General features: G+C 40.6%; 1 protein-coding gene and 4 non-coding genes across 9 annotated transcripts; all 5 read right to left on the bottom strand.

Annotated features, from left to right (window-relative positions):
• Positions 1-338: 338 nt before the first annotated feature.
• On the bottom strand, positions 339-464 carry LOC123739321 (small nucleolar RNA ACA64). Its single transcript, XR_006767664.1, has one exon. It is a non-coding gene; the product is annotated as a small nucleolar RNA ACA64 (small nucleolar RNA).
• A 4,864-nt stretch (positions 465-5,328) lies between these two features.
• Positions 5,329-11,877, bottom strand: LOC123739316 (ribosomal L1 domain-containing protein 1; the record flags this gene model as incomplete). Of its 5 annotated transcripts, none has more annotated exon segments than XR_006767659.1 (7): positions 5,329-5,461; positions 5,879-5,972; positions 6,172-6,295; positions 9,110-9,271; positions 10,939-11,070; positions 11,489-11,582; positions 11,801-11,877. XR_006767659.1 is itself a non-coding variant. In XM_045713719.1 (4 exon segments), coding segments are annotated over 4 exon segments (372 nt in total), but the record flags the coding sequence as incomplete, so codon positions are not given.
• On the bottom strand, positions 5,616-5,743 carry LOC123739317 (small nucleolar RNA ACA64). Its single transcript, XR_006767661.1, has one exon. It is a non-coding gene; the product is annotated as a small nucleolar RNA ACA64 (small nucleolar RNA).
• LOC123739320 (small nucleolar RNA ACA64) lies at positions 11,225-11,353 on the bottom strand. The gene has a single exon (XR_006767663.1). It is a non-coding gene; the product is annotated as a small nucleolar RNA ACA64 (small nucleolar RNA).
• Positions 11,878-16,835: 4,958 nt separating the features above from the next.
• Positions 16,836-16,963, bottom strand: LOC123739319 (small nucleolar RNA ACA64). Its single transcript, XR_006767662.1, has one exon. It is a non-coding gene; the product is annotated as a small nucleolar RNA ACA64 (small nucleolar RNA).
• Between the last annotated feature and the right edge of the window lie 3,043 nt (positions 16,964-20,006).

The raw sequence follows: 20,006 nt of genomic DNA, 5'->3' as shown, positions 1-20,006 counted from the left end.
TAATTATCAAATAACATATTAATCTTCCAATGCCATTTTACAAGCATTTGTGTGTAGCAGTCCTACCTTGGCATCCATGGCACATGGTCTGTTTCTGTGTTTTCCTCTATCAGGAGGTCAGGTTACTCAGTTAAGATTGTAATGGGCAATCCACTATTGCTTTTCAATATATCTTTATCATGGTTCTTTCTGCAAAAAACACACAGCCATCTTTAGACTCAAAAACTCATTCACTTAACATTTATCAAAACTATTTCTGTGAAAAAACAGTTCTCAGTGTTCTGTGTATCAGTATTTATCACTCAGATTACGCCCTTGTTAAAGCCTTTCTTTGTCAGGATTGTAGGCACATGGGTTTAATCACACTCTATACAGAGCGGCAATAACTCGACGTTACCACAGTACTACTAGGCCCCTGTAATCTCACCCCAACAACGAGATATCAAAGGTGATTTTCAGACTGGCCCACACATTTCTTTAGCATTAATAAACATTGATATACCCTGACCATTTACTATAATAAAATTGTTAAATATCTGTGTTGGCCGGAGTACAATTGGGTTAGGGAGATCAGGAAACACCCTGGCAGCAAACTCGCCATTCGTAGTTTTGTCACGATGGTGCTGACAGCTAAATCAATATTCTCTGCTATTTCATCTGCACCATCCCAGGTGGCCACACAAGCCATGCTAAACACAAACATAACACTGTTGCAGGAGCCAATGTGTATATAAATGAATGTGCATTACTTGCCATTTTGTGTCGTTTAGCGCTCCTGGGGGGAGATCTGTCTGATATATTTTGAGTCACTATGCACCATCATTCCCATGTCCAACACGGACAGGGGGACGGGTTTGCTGAGGCGCACTTACTAAGTCAGGGAGCGGGCCCTCACCAGCAGCAGCCTTTCTTAGAAATGAGATTGTTGTTCCCTGGATGGTTCTCTGATCTCCAAGGCCTGCTTCTTGCTCTGCAGGTTCAATGAATAGGCTCCTAACTCAAAAACACACACTCGTTAATTAGAACTCTGTAAGGGCTAGCTTAAAGCACATTTAAACTTAGTGAAGTCAGATGTTTACATATACTTAGGTTGGAGTGTTGAATAGTTTTAAATCCTCCACAAATGTCTTTTACTTTGGGATGGGGCTATTGAGTTTATGAATGAGGTGCCCAAAGTAAACTGCCTGTTACTCAGGCCCAGGCTTTCATTTTTATATTATAAAACCTAAAGTTTACAAGCGTTAAAAATAATGTCTGTGATTATAACAGAACTGATATAGCAGGCGAAAACCTGAGGAGAATCCACCCGGAAAATTTGGTTTTGGAGGTAACACCATTTAAAATGCCTGTCTATGGGGAAATCCTCCCAGATTGCAGTTCCTGGGGCTTCCAGCAGATCTCAGTCTTTAGAAAGGTTTCAGGCTTGTTTTTGAAAAATAGCTAGAATTTGTTTTTTCTAAGTGCTCCCATTTTGTAGTGTTGTGGCGCGTCGGTGAGGCGCTCACTTCAGTTATTTATCTCCTAATAACATACTATTCTCCATCTTATATTTGATCATTTATTTACATATTAGGGTACCTGAGGGTTGATTACAAACATTGATTTTGTTTGGCCCAAGTTTATTGGTATTTGGATTCTTTGTATCATTTTGAATGAGGGAAACCGGTGGATTACTGAGTCAAGCGCACCAACTAAACTGACTTTTTGATTAAAAACTTTATCGACAAGAACCATTTTTATGTAGCTGGACCCTTGTGATTGCAACCAGGGAGATCTTCAAAGGTGTGTGATTTATTTTACTCGCCATTTCTGACTTTCGTGACTCCTCTGCTTGGTTGAATGTTTTAATGCTTTTGTGCGCGGGCGCTGTCCTCAATAATCCATGTCTTACGCCTAAATCCTTTTTAAATCTGACCAACGCTGGATTAACAAGAAGTTAAGCTTTTAAGCGATGTAAGACACTTGTATTTTAGGAATGTTTAATATTCAAATTCCTTGTATTCCGCTCTCTGCAATTTCACCGGATGTTGGCCAGGTGGGACGCTAGCCCAAGGTTAACACTATAGTTTTGTCAAGTCGGTTACACTCTGTTCATAAATAATTTTCCACAATTTTTACTGACATTATTTCACTTATAATTCATTTATCACAATTCCAGTGGGTCAGAAATTCACATACACTAAGTTACGTTGCCTTTACACTTAATTCTTATTCATGTTAGAAGCTTCTGATATCTATTACATCATTTGAGTCAATTGGAGGTCTACCTGTGATGTATTTCAGGCCTACTTCAAACTCAGTGCCTCTTTGCTTGACATCATGGGAAAATCAAAAGAAATCAGCCAAGACCTCAGAATAACAAATTGTGACCTCCACAGTCTGGTTCATCCTTGGGAGCAATTTCCAACACCTGATTACCGTTCATCTGCTACACATTCAGTATAACACCATGACCACGCTCTCATACCGCTCAGGAGGGGTTCTGTCTCCTGGGGATTGTATTTTGTGCGAAAAGTGCAAATCATCCCAAACAGCAGCTGAGTGCTGGAGGAAATAGGTACAAAAGTATCTAATCCACATAACAGTCCTACATCACATTACCTGAAAGTCCGCTCACAAGGAGAAGCCACTGCTCCAAAACCCCATAAAAAACCAGACCTTTGACTGCACATGGAAAGATTCTTTTTGGAAAATGTCCTCTGGTCTATAAAAAAAATAGCTGTTCACAAAATCGCACCATGAGCAGGATTTATGTCATATATTAACAACATCAGACATCAGTCAGAAGTTAAGCTTGGTCGCAAAGGAGTCTTCCAAATGGACAATGAACCCACGCATACTTCCAAAGTTGTGGCAAAATGGCTTAAGGACAACAAAAGTCAAATTATTGGGTGGCCATCACAAAGCCCTGACCTCAATTCTATAGAAAATTTGTGGGCAGAACTGAAAAAGCACGTGCGAGCAAGGAGGCCTACACCTGACTCAGTTACACCAGCTCTGTCAGGAGGAATGGGCCAAGATTTATTCAACTTATTTTGGGGCTTCTGGCCCCTGAAATTTGACCCAGTGACAATTTAAAGGCAATGCTACCAAATACTAATTGAGTGCATGTAAACTTCTGACACACTGGGACTGCATGAAAAAATAACCCTGAAATAAATCTCTACTATTATTCTGACAGTTCCTTCTTCAAATAAAGTGGTGATCCTAACTACCTAAACAGTTTTTACTAGGATTTTCATTGTGAAAAACTGAGTTAAAATCCATTTGGCTAATGCATGTAAACTTCCGACTTCAACTTATAAGAGGACATGTATTTCAAAACCAGGGAACAGCACTAGGGGCTATGTTGATGTTCCCAGAGAGTGAACAGGGGTCAGCACAAAAAATGGATACGCTCCCCTGCCTCACTGGGATGGGTTTCATATAGCAATGGAGTTAAACCAAAATTCATCCGTATACCAGTTCGCCAGTGCAAAAGACCTTTGAAATATTTTTTTGATAAAACAATCATTATACAATATATTCTACAATATTAAAATGCATTTGGTTACACTACGGGGTTACCTCCAGTTTAGCCTTTTTTTCTTGGCGTTACTATGGGAACCTCTTCCTCCCGTCGCACCAGGTTCTTTTCTGTGCTTCTTTCTTTCTTTGCAACTTCTGTTTGCTTGCATTTTCCTGAAATTTCATAAACAAACACAGGTTTGATAATCACTCTTGCATGTTTATATAACACACATACACAGTCCATCAAAAGTTACACCTACTCATTCAGGGTTTTTTTATTTTTACTAGACATCAACACTATGAAACACATGGAATCATGTAGTAAAAAGAAGAAAGTGTTCAATCAAAATACATTTTAGATTCTTCTAAGTAGCCACCATTTGCCTTGATGACGGCTTTGCACACTCTGGCTTTCTTTCAACCAGCTTCAGCTGGAATTCTTTTCAACAGTCTTGAAGGTGTTTCCACATATGCTGAGCACTTGTTGGCTGCTTTTCCTTCACTCTGCAGTCCAACTCATCCCAAACCATCTCAAATTGGGTTGAGGCTCCATCTTGGTCAAATAGCCCTTACACAGCCTGGAGGTCTGTTGGTCATTGTCTTGTTGAAAAACAAATGATGTCCCAATAAGCCCAAACCAGATGGGATGGCATATCGCTTGCAGAATGCTGTGGTAGCCATACTGGTTAAGTGTGCCTTGAATTCTAAATAAATCAGTGTCACCAGCAAACCACCCCACACCTCCTCGTCCGTGCTTCACGGTGGGAACCACACACGCGGCGATCCGTTCACCTACTCTGCATCTCACAAAGACAACGGCGGTTGGAAATAAAAATCACCTATTTGGACTGACCAAAGGACTTCCATTGCTTCGTGTTTCTTGGCCAAATAAAGTCTCTTCTTATTGGTGCCCTTTAGTAGTGGTTTCTTTGCGCAATTTGAACAGTTGATGTTGAGATGTATCTGTTGCTTGAACTCTGAAGCATTTATTTGGGCAGCAATCCGAGGTGCAGTTAACTCTCATGAACTTATCCTCTGCAGCTGAGGTACCTATGGGTCTTCCTTTCCAGTGGCGGTCCTGAGAGCCAGTTTCATCACAGCGACTGCACTTGAAGATACTTCTCAAAGTTCATGAAACTTTCCATATTGACTGACCTTCATGTTTTAAAGTATTGATGGCTTCGTTTCTCTTTGCTTATTTAACCTTTAAGAAGGCACACACCTTGACATGCATTCCAGGTGACTACCTCATGAAGCTGGTTGAGAGAATGTCAAGACTGTACAAAGCTGTCAAGGCAAAGGGTGGCTACTTTGAAGAATCTCAAATATAACATATTTTTTATTTGTTTAACACTTTTGGTTACTACATGATTCCATGTGTGTTATTTCAGTTTTGATGTCTTCACTATTATTCTACAATGTAGAAAATAGTAAAAATAAAGAAACACTTATTTAGGTTTATTTATCCTTGTAGGTATGGCCAAACTTTTACTGGTACTGCATGTATGCATGTGCATACATATGCATGTAAATAATAGAGAGAGGTCTGCAATTGACCTCAATAGTCCATATGTGGCACTAAGAGCTATGTTGATGTTTCCAGAGAGTGAACAGGGAGACAGCACTAAAATGGAGACCGCTCCCTGCCTCACTGGAATGGGTTTCATATAGCACTGGATTTAAACCTAAATTAATAGAGTAAAACAGGTTCCGAACCAGTGCAAAGACGAGTCCTTTAATTTGACAAAAATAGATAATTGATCAAATAACAATATAATCTTCCAATGCATTTTACAAGCATTTGTGTGTGCAGTCCTACCTTGGCATCCATGGCAGCCATGGTCTGTTTCTGTGTTTCCTCTATCAGGGTCAGGTTACTCAGGTTAGAGGTGTAGATGGGCAGATCCACTGATTGGCTTTTCAAGTGGATGATCTTTATCAATGGTTCTTTCTGCAAAAGAGACAACACAGCCATCTTTAGACTCAAAGAACACATTCACTCAAACATTTAGGTCAAAACTATTTCTGTGAAGAAAACATTCTCAGTGTTCTGTGTATCGTATCACTCAGATTGCGGCCACTTGTTAAAGGCCTTTCTTTGTCAGGATTGTAGGCACATGGGTTTAATCACACTGCTATACAGAGCAGGCAATAAGCTTAACGTACCACAGTACTATAGGCCCTGTAATCTCACCCCAGACAACAGAGATATCAAAGGTGATTTTCAGACTGGGCCCACACATTTCTTTAGCATTAATAAACATTGAGTATACCTGACCATTTAACGTATAATAAAATTGTAAATATCTGTGTTGACGGAGTACAATTGATTAGGGAGATCAGGAAGACACCCTGGCAGCAAACTCACCATGCGTAGTTTTGTCACGATGGTGCTGACAGCTGAATCAATATTCTCTGCTATTTCATCTGCAGCCATCCCAGAGTGGGCCACACAAGCCATGCTAAAACACAAACAATAACATGTTGCAGGAGCCAATGTGTATATAAATGAATGTGCATTACTTGCCATTTTGTGTCAGTTGTAGAGACAGGCTCCAATAGAGAGGGAGTCTGTCTGGATATATTTTGAGTCACTATGGCACCATCATTGCCCATGTGCCAACACGGACAGGAGGACAGGGTTTGCTGAGGCGCACTTACTAAGTCAGGGAGCAGGCCTCACCAGCAGCAGCCTTTCTTAGAAATGGAGATTGTTGTTCCCTGGATGGTTCTCTGGATGTCCAAGGCCAGCTTCTTGCTCTGCAGGTTCAATGAATAAGGCTCCCTAAGCAGGGTAGAGAAAACACACACTCCGTTAGATTAGAACTCTGTAAGGGCTAGCTTAAAGGCACATTTAAACTTACAGGTGAAGTCAGATGTTTACATATACTTAGGTTGGAGTGGTTGAAAAATGAGTTTTAAATCACTCCACAAATGTCTTGTTAACTTTAGGGATAGGGGGCAGTATTCGGAAGTTTGGATGAATGAGGTGCCCAAAGTAAACTGCCTGTTACTCAGGCCCAGAGGCTAGGATATGCATATAATTGGTAGTATTGGATAGAAAACACTAAAGTTTACAAAACGGTTAAAATAATGTCTGTGATTATAACAGAACTGATATAGCAGGCGAAAACCTGAGGAGAATCCACCGGAAAATTTGGTTTTGGAGGTGACACCATTTAAAATGCCTGTCTATGGGGAAATCCTCCCCAGATTGCAGTTCCTGGGGCTTCCAGCAGATGTCAGTCTTTAGAAAGAGTTTCAGGCTTGTTTTTGAAAAATGAGCTAGAATTTGTAGTTTTTCTAAGTGGCTCCCATTTTGGCTGAAGTGTTGTGGCGCGCGTCGGTGAGGGCGCTCACTTGTTATTTATCTCCGGTAATGAACATACTATTCTCCATCTTATATTTGATCATTTATTTACATATTAGGGTACCTGAGGATTGATTACAAACATTGATTTGTTTGGACGAAGTTTATTGGTAACTTTCGGGATTCATTTGTATGCATTTTGAATGAGGGAAACCGGTGGATTACTGAGTCAAGCGCACCAACTAAACTGACTTTTGGGGATATAAAGAAGGACTTTATCGAACAAAAGAACCATTTGTTATGTAGCTGGGACCCTTGTGATTGCAACCAGAGGAAGATCTTCAAAGGTGTGTGATTTATTTTATCGCCATTTCTGACTTTCGTGACTCCTCTGCTTGGTTGGAAGATGTTTGTAATGCTTTTGTACGCGGGCGCTGTCCTCAGATAATCGCATGGTGTGCTTACGCCGTAAATCCTTTTGAAATCTGACAAAGCGGCTGGATTAACAAGAAGTTAAGCTTTTAAACGATGTAAGACACTTGTATTTTCAGGAATGTTTAATATTACGAATTTTGTATTTCGCGCTCTGCAATTTCACCGGATGTTGGCCAGGTGGGACGCTAGCCCAAAGAGGTTAACAACCTATAGTTTTGGCAAGTCGGTTAGGACATCTACTGTGTGCATGACAAGTAATTTTGCCAACAATTGTTTACTGACAGATTATTTCACTTATAATTCATTGTATCACAATTCCAGTGGGTCAGAAATTCACATACACTAAGTTGACGGTGCCTTTAAACAGCTTGGAAAATTCCAGAAAATTATGTCATGGCGTTAGAAGCTTCTGATAGATAGGCTAATTGACATCATTTGAGTCAATTGGAGGTCTACCTGTGGATGTATTTCAAGGCCTACCTTCAAAATCAGTGCCTCTTTGCTTGACATCATGGGAAAATCAAAAGAAATCAGCCAAGACCTCAGAATAACAAATTGTAGACCTCCACAAGTCTGGTTCATCCTTGGGAGCAATTTCCAAACACCTGATGGTACCACGTTCATCTGTACAAACAATAGTACGCAAGTATAAACACCATGGGACCACGCAGCCGTCATACCGCTCAGGAAGGAGACGCGTTCTGTCTCCTAGAGATTAACGTATTTTGGTGCGAAAAGTGCAAATCAATCCCAGAACAGCAGCTGATGCTGGAGGAAATAGGTACAAAAGTATCTAGATCCACAGTAAAACGAGTCCTACATCGACATTACCTGAAAGGCCGCTCAGCAAGGAAGAAGCCACTGCTCCAAAACCGCCATAAAAAAGCCAGACTACGGTTTGCAACTGCACATGGGGACAAAGATCGTACTTTTTGGAGAAATGTCCTCTGGTCTGATGAAACAAAAATAGAACTGTTCACAAAATAGACGGCACCATGAGGCAGGAAATTTATGTCGATATATTGAAGCAACATCAAGACATCAGTCAGGAAGTTAAAGCTTGGTCGCAAAGGAGTCTTCCAAATGGACAATGAACCCACGATACTTCCAAAGTTGTGGCAAAATGGCTTAAGGACAACAAAGTCAAATTATTGGAGTGGCCATCACAAAGCCCTGACCTCAATTCTATAGAAAATTTGTGGGCAGAACTGAAAAAAGCACGTGCGAGCAAGGAGGCCTACAAACCTGACTCAGTTACACCAGCTCTGTCAGGAGGAATGGGCCAAGATTTATTCAACTTATTTTGGGAAGCTTCTGGAAGGCCACCTGAAACGTTTGACCCAAGTGAAACAATTTAAAGGCAATGCTACCAAATACTAATTGAGTGCATGTAAACTTCTGACACACTGGGACTGCGATGAAAGAAATAAAACGCTGAAATAAATCTCTACTATTATTCTGACAGTTCACATTCTTCAAATAAAGTGGTGATCCTAACTAACCTAAGACAGGGAATTTTTACTAGGATTAAGTGTCAGGAATTGTGAAAAACTGAGTTGAAATGCATTTGGCTAAGGTGCATGTAAACTTCCGACTTCAACTGTATAAGAGGACATGTATTTCAAAACCAGGGAACAGCACTAGGGGCTATGTTGATGTTCCCAGAGAGTGAACAGGGAGTCAGCACAAAATGGATACCGCTCCCCTGCCTCACTGGAATGGGTTTCATATAGCAATGGAGTTAAACCAAAATTCATACCGAGAGTGAACCAGGTTCCGAACCAGTGCAAAGAGACCTTTGAAATATTTTATTTGATAAAAACAGATCATTGATAAACAATATATTCTACTAACAATATTAAAATGCATTTGGTTGACACTAGCGGGGTATAGACCTCCAGTTTAGCCTTTTTTCTTGGCGTTACTATGGGAACCTCTTCCTCCCCGTCAGCACCAGAGTTCTTTTCTGTAGGCTTCTGTTCTTTCTTTGCAGACTTCTGTTTGCTTGCATTTTTCCTGAAATTTCATAAACAAGACACAGGTATTGATGAGATCCAGCTCTTGCATGTTTATATAAACACACATACACAGTACCAGTCAAAAGTTGACACCTACTCATTCAAGGGTTTTCTCTTTATTTTTACTAGACATCAACACTATGAAACACATGGAATCATGTAGTAAAAAGAAGAAGTGTTCAATCAAAAATACATTTTAGATTCTTCTAAGTAGCCACCATTTGCCTTGATGACAGCTTTGCACACTCTGGGCTTTCTTTCAACCAGCTTCAGCTGGAATTCTTTTCAACAGTCTTGAAGGTGTTTCCACATATGCTGAGCACTTGTTGGCTGCTTTTCCTTCACTCTGCAGTCCAACTCATCCCAAACCATCTCAAATTGGGTTGAGGCTCCATCTTGGTCAAATAGCCCTTACACAGCCTGGAGGTCTGTTGGTCATTGTCTTGTTGAAAAACAAATGATGTCCCAATAAGCCCAAACCAGATGGGATGGCATATCGCTTGCAGAATGCTGTGGTAGCCATACTGGTTAAGTGTGCCTTGAATTCTAAATAAATCAGTGTCACCAGCAAACCACCCCACACCTCCTCGTCCGTGCTTCACGGTGGGAACCACACACGCGGCGATCCGTTCACCTACTCTGCATCTCACAAAGACAACGGCGGTTGGAAATAAAAATCACCTATTTGGACTGACCAAAGGACTTCCATTGCTCGTGTTTCTTGGCCAAATAAAGTCTCTTCTTATTGGTGCCCTTTAGTAGTGGTTTCTTTGCGGCAATTTGAACAGTTGATGTTGAGATGTATCTGTTGCTTGAACTCTGAAGCATTTATTTGGGCAGCAATCCGAGGTGCAGTTAACTCTCATGAACTTATCCTCTGCAGCTGAGGTACCTATGGGTCTTCCTTTCCAGTGGCGGTCCTGAGAGCCAGTTTCATCACAAGCGACTGCACTTGAAGATACTTTCAAAGTTCATGAAACTTTCCACATTGACTGACCTTCATGTTTTAAAGTATTGATGGACTGTCGTTTCTCTTTGCTTATTTAACCTTTAAGAAGGCACACACCTTGACATGCATTCCAGGTGACTACCTCATGAAGCTGGTTGAGAGAATGTCAAGACTGTGCAAAGCTGTCAAGGCAAAGGGTGGCTACTTTGAAGAATCTCAAATATAACATCTTTTTATTTGTTTAACACTTTTGGTTACTACATGATTCCATGTGTGTTATTTCAGTTTTGATGTCGCTTCACTATTATTCTACAATGTAGAAAATAGTAAAAATAAAGAAACACTTATTTAGGTTTATTTATCCTTGTAGGTATGGCCAAACTTTTACTGGTACTGCATGTATGCATGTGCATACATATGCATGTAAATAATAGAGAGAGGTCTGCAATTGACCTCAATAGTCCATATGTGGCACTAAGAGCTATGTTGATGTTTCCAGAGAGTGAACAGGGAGACAGCACTAAAATGGAGACCGCTCCCTGCCTCACTGGAATGGGTTTCATATAGCACTGGATTTAAACCTAAATTAATAGAGTAAAACAGGTTCCGAACCAGTGCAAAGACGAGTCCTTTAATTTGACAAAAATAGATAATTGATCAAATAACAATATAATCTTCCAATGCATTTTACAAGCATTTGTGTGTAGCAGTCCTACCTTGGCATCCATGGCAGCCATGGTCTGTTTCTGTGTTTCCTCTATCAGGGTCAGGTTACTCAGGTTAGAGGTGTAGATGGGCAGATCCACTGATTGGCTTTTCAAGTGGATGATCTTTATCAATGGTTCTTTCTGCAAAAGAGACAACACAGCCATCTTTAGACTCAAAGAACACATTCACTCAAACATTTAGGTCAAAACTATTTCTGTGAAGAAAACATTCTCAGTGTTCTGTGTATCGTATCACTCAGATTGCGGCCACTTGTTAAAGGCCTTTCTTTGTCAGGATTGTAGGCACATGGGTTTAATCACACTGCTATACAGAGCAGGCAATAAGCTTAACGTACCACAGTACTATAGGCCCTGTAATCTCACCCCAGACAACAGAGATATCAAAAGGTGATTTTCAGACTGGGCCCACACATTTCTTTAGCATTAATAAACATTGAGTATACCTGACCATTTAACGTATAATAAAATTGTAAATATCTGTGTTGACGGAGTACAATTGATTAGGGAGATCAGGAAGACACCCTGGCAGCAAACTCACCATGCGTAGTTTTGTCACGATGGTGCTGACAGCTGAATCAATATTCTCTGCTATTTCATCTGCAGCCATCCCAGAGTGGGCCACACAAGCCATGCTAAAACACAAACAATAACTGTTGCAGGAGCCAATGTGTATATAAATGAATGTGCATTACTTGCCATTTTGTGTCAGTTGTAGAGACAGGCTCCAATAGAGAGGGAGATCTGTCTGGATATATTTTGAGTCACTATGGCACCATCATTGCCCATGTCCAACACGGACAGGAGGACAGGGTTTGCTGAGGCGCACTTACTAAGTCGGAGCAGGCCTCACCAGCAGCAGCCTTTCTTAGAAATGGAGATTGTTGTTCCCTGGATGGTTCTCTGGATGTCCAAGGCCAGCTTCTTGCTCTGCAGGTTCAATGAATAAGGCTCCCTAAGCAGGGTAGAGAAAACACACACTCCGTTAGATTAGAACTCTGTAAGGGCTAGCTTAAAGGCACATTTAAACTTACAGGTGAAGTCAGATGTTTACATATACTTAGGTTGGAGTGGTTGAAAAATGAGTTTTAAATCACTCCACAAATGTCCTGTTAACTTTAGGGATAGGGGGCAGTATTCGGAAGTTTGGATGAATGAGGTGCCCAAAGTAAACTGCCTGTTACTCAGGCCCAGAGGCTAGGATATGCATATAATTGGTAGTATTGGATAGAAAACACTAAAGTTTACAAAACGGTTAAAATAATGTCTGTGATTATAACAGAACTGATATAGCAGGCGAAAACCTGAGGAGAATCCACCGGAAAATTTGGTTTTGGAGGTGACACCATTTAAAATGCCTGTCTGTGGGGAAATCCTCCCAGATTGCAGTTCCTGGGGCTTCCAGCAGATGTCAGTCTTTAGAAAGAGTTTCAGGCTTGTTTTTTGAAAAATGAGCTAGAATTTGTAGTTTTTCTAAGTGGCTCCCCATTTTGGCTGAAGTGTTGCGGCGCGCTCGGTGAGGGCGCTCACTTCCGTTATTTATCTCCGGTAATGAACATACTATTCTCCATCTTATATTTGATCATTTATTTACATATTAGGGTACCTGAGGATTGATTACAAACATTGATTTGTTTGGACGAAGTTTATTGGTAACTTTCGGGATTCATTTGTATGCATTTTGAATGAGGGAAACCGGTGGATTACTGAGTCAAGCGCACCAACTAAACTGACTTTTTGGGGATATAAAGAAGGACTTTATCGAACAAAAGAACCATTTGTTATGTAGCTGGGACCCTTGTGATTGCAACCAGAGGAAGATCTTCAAAGGTGTGTGATTTATTTTATCGCCATTTCTGACTTTCGTGACGCCTCTGCTTGGTTGGAAGATGTTTGTAATGCTTTTGTACGCGGGCGCTGTCCTCAGATAATCGTATGGTGTGCTTACGCCGTAAATCCTTTTTGAAATCTGACAAAGCTGGCTGGATTAACAAGAAGTTAAGCTTTTAAACGATGTAAGACACTTGTATTTTCAGGAATGTTTAATATTACGAATTTTGTATTTCGCGCTCTGCAATTTCACCGGATGTTGGCCAGGTGGGACGCTAGCCCAAAGAGGTTAACAACCTATAGTTTTGGCAAGTCGGTTAGGACATCTACTGTGTGCATGACAAGTAATTTTGCCAACAATTGTTTACTGACAGATTATTTCACTTATAATTCATTGTATCACAATTCCAGTGGGTCAGAAATTCACATACACTAAGTTGACGGTGCCTTTAAACAGCTTGGAAAATTCCAGAAAATTATGTCATGGCGTTAGAAGCTTCTGATAGATAGGCTAATTGACATCATTTGAGTCAATTGGAGGTCTACCTGTGGATGTATTTCAAGGCCTACCTTCAAAATCAGTGCCTCTTTGCTTGACATCATGGGAAAATCAAAAGAAATCAGCCAAGACCTCAGAATAACAAATTGTAGACCTCCACAAGTCTGGTTCATCCTTGGGAGCAATTTCCAAACACCTGATGGTACCACGTTCATCTGTACAAACAATAGTACGCAAGTATAAACACCATGGGACCACGCAGCCGTCATACCGCTCAGGAAGGAGACGCGTTCTGTCTCCTAGAGATTAACGTATTTTGGTGCGAAAAGTGCAAATCAATCCCAGAACAGCAGCTGATGCTGGAGGAAATAGGTACAAAAGTATCTAGATCCACAGTAAAACGAGTCCTACATCGACATTACCTGAAAGGCCGCTCAGCAAGGAAGAAGCCACTGCTCCAAAACCGCCATAAAAAAGCCAGACTACGGTTTGCAACTGCACATGGGGACAAAGATCGTACTTTTTGGAGAAATGTCCTCTGGTCTGATGAAACAAAAATAGAACTGTTCACAAAATAGACGGCACCATGAGGCAGGAAATTTATGTCGATATATTGAAGCAACATCAAGACATCAGTCAGGAAGTTAAAGCTTGGTCGCAAAGGAGTCTTCCAAATGGACAATGAACCCACGCATACTTCCAAAGTTGTGGCAAAATGGCTTAAGGACAACAAAGTCAAATTATTGGAGTGGCCATCACAAAGCCCTGACCTCAATTCTATAGAAAATTTGTGGGCAGAACTGAAAAAAGCACGTGCGAGCAAGGGAGGCCTACAAACCTGACTCAGTTACACCAGCTCTGTCAGGAGGAATGGGCCAAGATTTATTCAACTTATTGTGGGAAGCTTCTGGAAGGCCACCTGAAACGTTTGACCCAAGTGAAACAATTTAAAGGCAATGCTACCAAATACTAATTGAGTGCATGTAAACTTCTGACACACTGGGACTGCGATGAAAGAAATAAAACGCTGAAATAAATCTCTACTATTATTCTGACAGTTCACATTCTTCAAATAAAGTGGTGATCCTAACTAACCTAAGACAGGGAATTTTTACTAGGATTAAGTGTCAGGAATTGTGAAAAACTGAGTTGAAATGCATTTGGCTAAGGTGCATGTAAACTTCCGACTTCAACTGTATAAGAGGACATGTATTTCAAAACCAGGGAACAGCACTAGGGGCTATGTTGATGTTCCCAGAGAGTGAACAGGGAGTCAGCACAAAATGGATACCGCTCCCCTGCCTCACTGGAATGGGTTTCATATAGCAATGGAGTTAAACCAAAATTCACTACCGAGAGTGAACCAGGTTCCGAACCAGTGCAAAGAGACCTTTGAAATATTTTATTTGATAAAAACAGATCATTGATAAACAATATATTCTACTAACAATATTAAAATGCATTTGGTTGACACTAGCGGGGTATAGACCTCCAGTTTAGCCTTTTTTCTTGGCGTTACTATGGGAACCTCTTCCTCCCCGTCAGCACCAGAGTTCTTTTCTGTAGGCTTCTGTTCTTTCTTTGCAGACTTCTGTTTGCTTGCATTTTTCCTGAAATTTCATAAACAAGACACAGGTATTGATGAGATCCAGCTCTTGCATGTTTATATAAACACACATACACAGTACCAGTCAAAAGTTGACACCTACTCATTCAAGGGTTTTTCTTTATTTTTACTAGACATCAACACTATGAAACACATGGAATCATGTAGTAAAAAGAAGAAGTGTTCAATCAAAATACATTTTAGATTCTTCTAAGTAGCCACCATTTGCCTTGATGACAGCTTTGCACACTCTGGGCTTTCTTTCAACCAGCTTCAGCTGGAATTCTTTCCAACAGTCTTGAAGGTGTTTCCACATATGCTGAGCACTTGTTGGCTGCTTTTCCCTTCACTCTGCAGTCCAACTCATCCCAAACCATCTCAAATTGGGTTGAGGCTCCATCTTGGTCAAATAGCCCTTACACAGCCTGGAGGTCTGTTGGTCATTGTCTTGTTGAAAAACAAATGATGTCCCAATAAGCCCAAACCAGATGGGATGGCATATCGCTTGCAGAATGCTGTGGTAGCCATACTGGTTAAGTGTGCCTTGAATTCTAAATAAATCAGTGTCACCAGCAAACCACCCCACACCTCCTCGTCCGTGCTTCACGGTGGGAACCACACACGGGGGCGATCCGTTCACCTACTCCGCATCTCACAAAGACAACGGCGGTTGGAAATAAAAATCACCTATTTGGACTGACCAAAAGGACTTCCATTGCCTCGTGTTTCTTGGCCAAATAAAGTCTCTTCTTATTGGTGCCCTTTAGTAGTGGTTTCTTTGCAGCAATTTGAACAGTTGATGTTGAGATGTATCTGTTGCTTGAACTCCTGAAGCATTTATTTGGGCAGCAATCCGAGGTGCAGTTAACTCTCATGAACTTATCCTCTGCAGCTGAGGTACCTATGGGTCTTCCTTTCCAGTGGCGGTCCTGAGAGCCAGTTTCATCACAGCGACTGCACTTGAAGATACTTTCAAAGTTCATGAAACTTTCACATTGACTGACCTTCATGTTTTAAAGTATTGATGGACTGTCGTTTCTCTTTGCTTATTTAACCTTTAAGAAGCACACACCTTGACATGCATTCCAGGTGACTACCTCATGAAGCTGGTTGAGAGAATGTCAAGACTGTCAAAGCTGTCAAGGCAAAGGGTGGCTACTTTGAAGAATCTCAAATATAACATCTTTTTTATTTGTTTAACACTTTTGGTTACTACATGATTCCATGTGTGTTATTTCAGTTTTGATGTCGTCACTATTATTCTACAATGTAGAAAATAGTAAAATAAAGAAACACTTATTTAGGTTTATTTATCCTTGTAGGTATGGCCAAACTTTTACTGGTACTGCATGTATGCATGTGCATACATATGCATGTAAATAATAGAGAGAGGTCTGCAATTGACCTCAATAGTCCATATGTGGCACTAAGAGCTATGTTGATGTTTCCAGAGAGTGAACAGGGAGACAGCACTAAAAATGGAGACCGCTCCCCTGCCTCACTGGAATGGGTTTCATATAGCACTGGATTTAAACCTAAATTAATAGAGTAAAACAGGTTCGAACCAGTGCAAAGACGAGTCCTTTAATTTGACAAAAATAGATAATTGATCAAATAACAATATAATCTTCCAATGCATTTTACAAGCATTTGTGTGTAGCAGTCCTACCTTGGCATCCATGGCAGCCATGGTCTGTTTCTGTGTTTCCTCTATCAGGGTCAGGTTACTCAGGTTAGAGGTGTAGATGGGCAGATCCACTGATTGGCTTTTCAAGTGGATGATCTTTATCAATGGTTCTTTCTGCAAAAGAGACAACACAGCCATCTTTAGACTCAAAGAACACATTCACTCAAACATTTAGGTCAAAACTATTTCTGTGAAGAAAACATTCTCAGTGTTCTGTTATGGTATCACCAGATTGCGGCCACTTGTTAAAGGCCTTTCTTTGTCAGGATTGTAGGCACATGGGTTTAATCACACTGCTATACAGAGCAGGCAATAAGCTAACGTACCACAGTACTATAGGCCCTGTAATCTCACCCCAGACAACAGAGATATCAAAAGGTGATTTTCAGACTGGGCCCCACATTTCTTTAGCATCAATAAACATTGAGTATACCAGACCATTTAACGTATAATAAAATTGTAAATCTGTGTTGACGGAGTACAATTGATTAGGGAGATCAGGAAGACACCCTGGCAGCAAACTCACCATGCGTAAGTTTTGTCACGATGGTGCTGACAGCTGAATCAATATTCTCTGCTATTTCATCTGCAGCCATCCCAGAGTGGGCCACACAAGCCATGCTAAAACACAAACAATAACATGTTGCAGGGAGCCAATGTGTATATAAATGAATGTGCATTACTTGCCATTTTGTGTCAGTTGTAGAGACAGGCTCCAATAGAGAGGGAGATCTGTCTGGATATCTCCCGAGTCACTATGGCACCATCATTGCCCATGTCCAACACGGACAGGAGGACAGGGTTCATGAGGCGCACTTACTAAGTCAGGGAGCAGGCCTCACCAGCAGCAGTGCCCTGAAATGGAGATTGTTGTTCCCTGGATGGTTCTCTGGATGTCCAAGGCCCAGCTTCTTGCTCTGCAGGTTCAATGAATAAAACCTAAGCAGGGTAGCCCAAAAACACACACTCCGTTAGATTAGAACTCTGCAAGGGCTAGAAAGGCACATTTAAACTTACAGGTGAAGTCAGATGTTTTACATATACTTAGGTTGGAGTGGTTGAAAAATGAGTTTTAAATCACTCCACAAATGTCACTGTTAACTTTAGGGATAGAGCTATTTGGAGTTTGGATGAATGAGGTGCCCAAAGTAAACTGTTACTCAGTGGGCCCAGAGGCTAGGATATGCATATAATTTGGTAGTATTGGATAGAAAACACTAAAGTTTACAAAACGGTTAAAAATAATGTCTGTGATTATAACAAACTATATTGGCGAAAACCTGAGGAGAATCCACCGGAAAATTTGGTTTTGGAGGTGACACCATTTCCAAAATGCCTGTCTGTAGGAAATCCTCCCAGATTACGGATTCCTGATGTTGATATTCAGTCTTTAGAAGTGTTTCAGGCTTGTTGTTTTTGCAGAAAAATGAGCTAGAATTTTATGGTTTTCCATTGGCTCCCATTTTGGCTGAAGTGTTGCGGCGCGTGCGGTGAGGCGCTCACTTCGTTATTTATCTCATTAATGAACATACTATTCTCCATCTTATATTTGATCATTTATTTACATATTAGGGTACCTGAGGATTGATTACAAACATTGATTTGTTTGACGAAGTTTATTGGTAACTTTCGGGATTCATTTGTATTCATTTTGAATGAGAAACCGGTGATTACTGGTCAGCGCACCAACTAAACTGACTTTTTGGGATATAAAGAAGGACTTTGTCGAACCCCCGAACCATTTATTGTATGTAGCTGACCTGATTGCAACCAGGAAGATCTTCAAAGGTGTGTGATTTATTTGTTCGCCATTTCTGACTTTGATACGCCTCTGCTTGGTTGGAAGATGTTTGTAATGCTTTTTTATCGCAGCGAGAGCTGTCCTCGGAATAATCCATATGGTGTGCTTACCCTAAATCCTTTTAAACAGGCTGGATTAGCACGAAGTTAAGCTTTTTGCTTGATGTAAGACACTTGTATTTTCAGGAATGTTTAATATTACGAATTTTGTATTTCGCGCTCTGCAATTTCACGGATGAATATTGGCAGGTGGGACGCTAGCCCAAAGAGGTTAACAACCTATAGTTTTGTGAAGTTGGTTAGACATCTACTGTGTGCATGACAAGTAATTTTGCCAACAATTGTTTACTGACAGATTATTTCTTATAATTCATTGTATCACAATTCAATGGGTCAGAAATTCACATACACTAAGTTACGGTGCCTTTAAACAGCTTGAAAGATTTGAAAATTATGTCATGGCGTTAAAGGCTTCTGATAGTTCCACTCAATTATATATTTACTTGGAGGTCTACCTGTGGATGTATTTCTAAGGCCTACCTTAAAATCAGTGCCTCTTTCTTGACATCATGAAAATCAAACAAATCAGCCAAACCTCAAATAACCATTGTAACCTCCACAAGTCTGGTTTATCCTTGGAATATTCAACACTGATGTACAACCTTCATCTGTACAAACAATGATACATGAAAGTATAAACACCATGGACCACGCGGCGATCATACCTGCCGCTCCGCAGGAACCGTTCTGTTCCTAGAGATTAACGTATTTTGGTGCGAAAATAAATCATCCCAGAACAGCAGCTGATGCTGGAGGAAATAGTACAAAAGTATCTAGATCCACATAAAGCCACATTACCTAAATTGCTCAACAGGAAACCACTGCTCCAAAACATAGCCATAAAAACGCCAGACTACGGTTTGCAACTGCATGGGACAAAAGATCGTGCCGGAGAAATGTCCTCTGGTCTGATGTAAAACAAAATTGAACATTCCACAAAATAGAAAGCCCGGCACCATGAGGCAGGAAATTTATACCGATATATTGAAGCAACATCAAGACATCAGTCAGGAAGTTGATTAAAGCTTGGTTGTAAAGGAGTCACCCAAATGACAATATCACGCATACTTGAATTTTGGCAAAATGGCTTAAGGACAACAAAGTCAAATTATTGGTGTGCTAAGCCCTACCTCAATTCTATAAAAATTTGTGACAGAACTTCCAAACAACAACGTCTTTGTGAGCAAGGAGGCCTACAAACCTGAAGCTCAGTTTTTTAGCTCTGTCCCAGGGGGAATGGGCCAGATTTATTCAACTTATTGGGAAGCTTCTGGAAGGCCACCTGGAAACGTTTGACTTAAGTGAAACAATTTAAAGGCAATGCTACCAAATACTAATTAAGTGCATGTAAACTTCTGACACACTGGGACTGCGATGAAAAGTAAAACGCTGAAATAATCTTTTATTATTCTGACAGTTCACATTCTTCAAACAAAATGATATCTAACCTAAGACAGGGAATTTTTACTAGGATTAAGTGTCAGGAATTGCAAAAAACTGAGTTGAAATGCATTTGGCTAAGGTGCATGTAAACTTCCGACTTCAACTGTATAAGAGGTTTATGTATTTCAAAACCA

This window comes from Salmo salar, unplaced genomic scaffold, assembly GCF_905237065.1.
Source record: "Salmo salar unplaced genomic scaffold, Ssal_v3.1, whole genome shotgun sequence".
Lineage (NCBI taxonomy): Eukaryota > Metazoa > Chordata > Actinopteri > Salmoniformes > Salmonidae > Salmo > Salmo salar.
The sequence above is the reverse complement of the archived record's forward strand: the minus strand, read 5'-3'. Positions and strand labels throughout refer to the sequence as shown.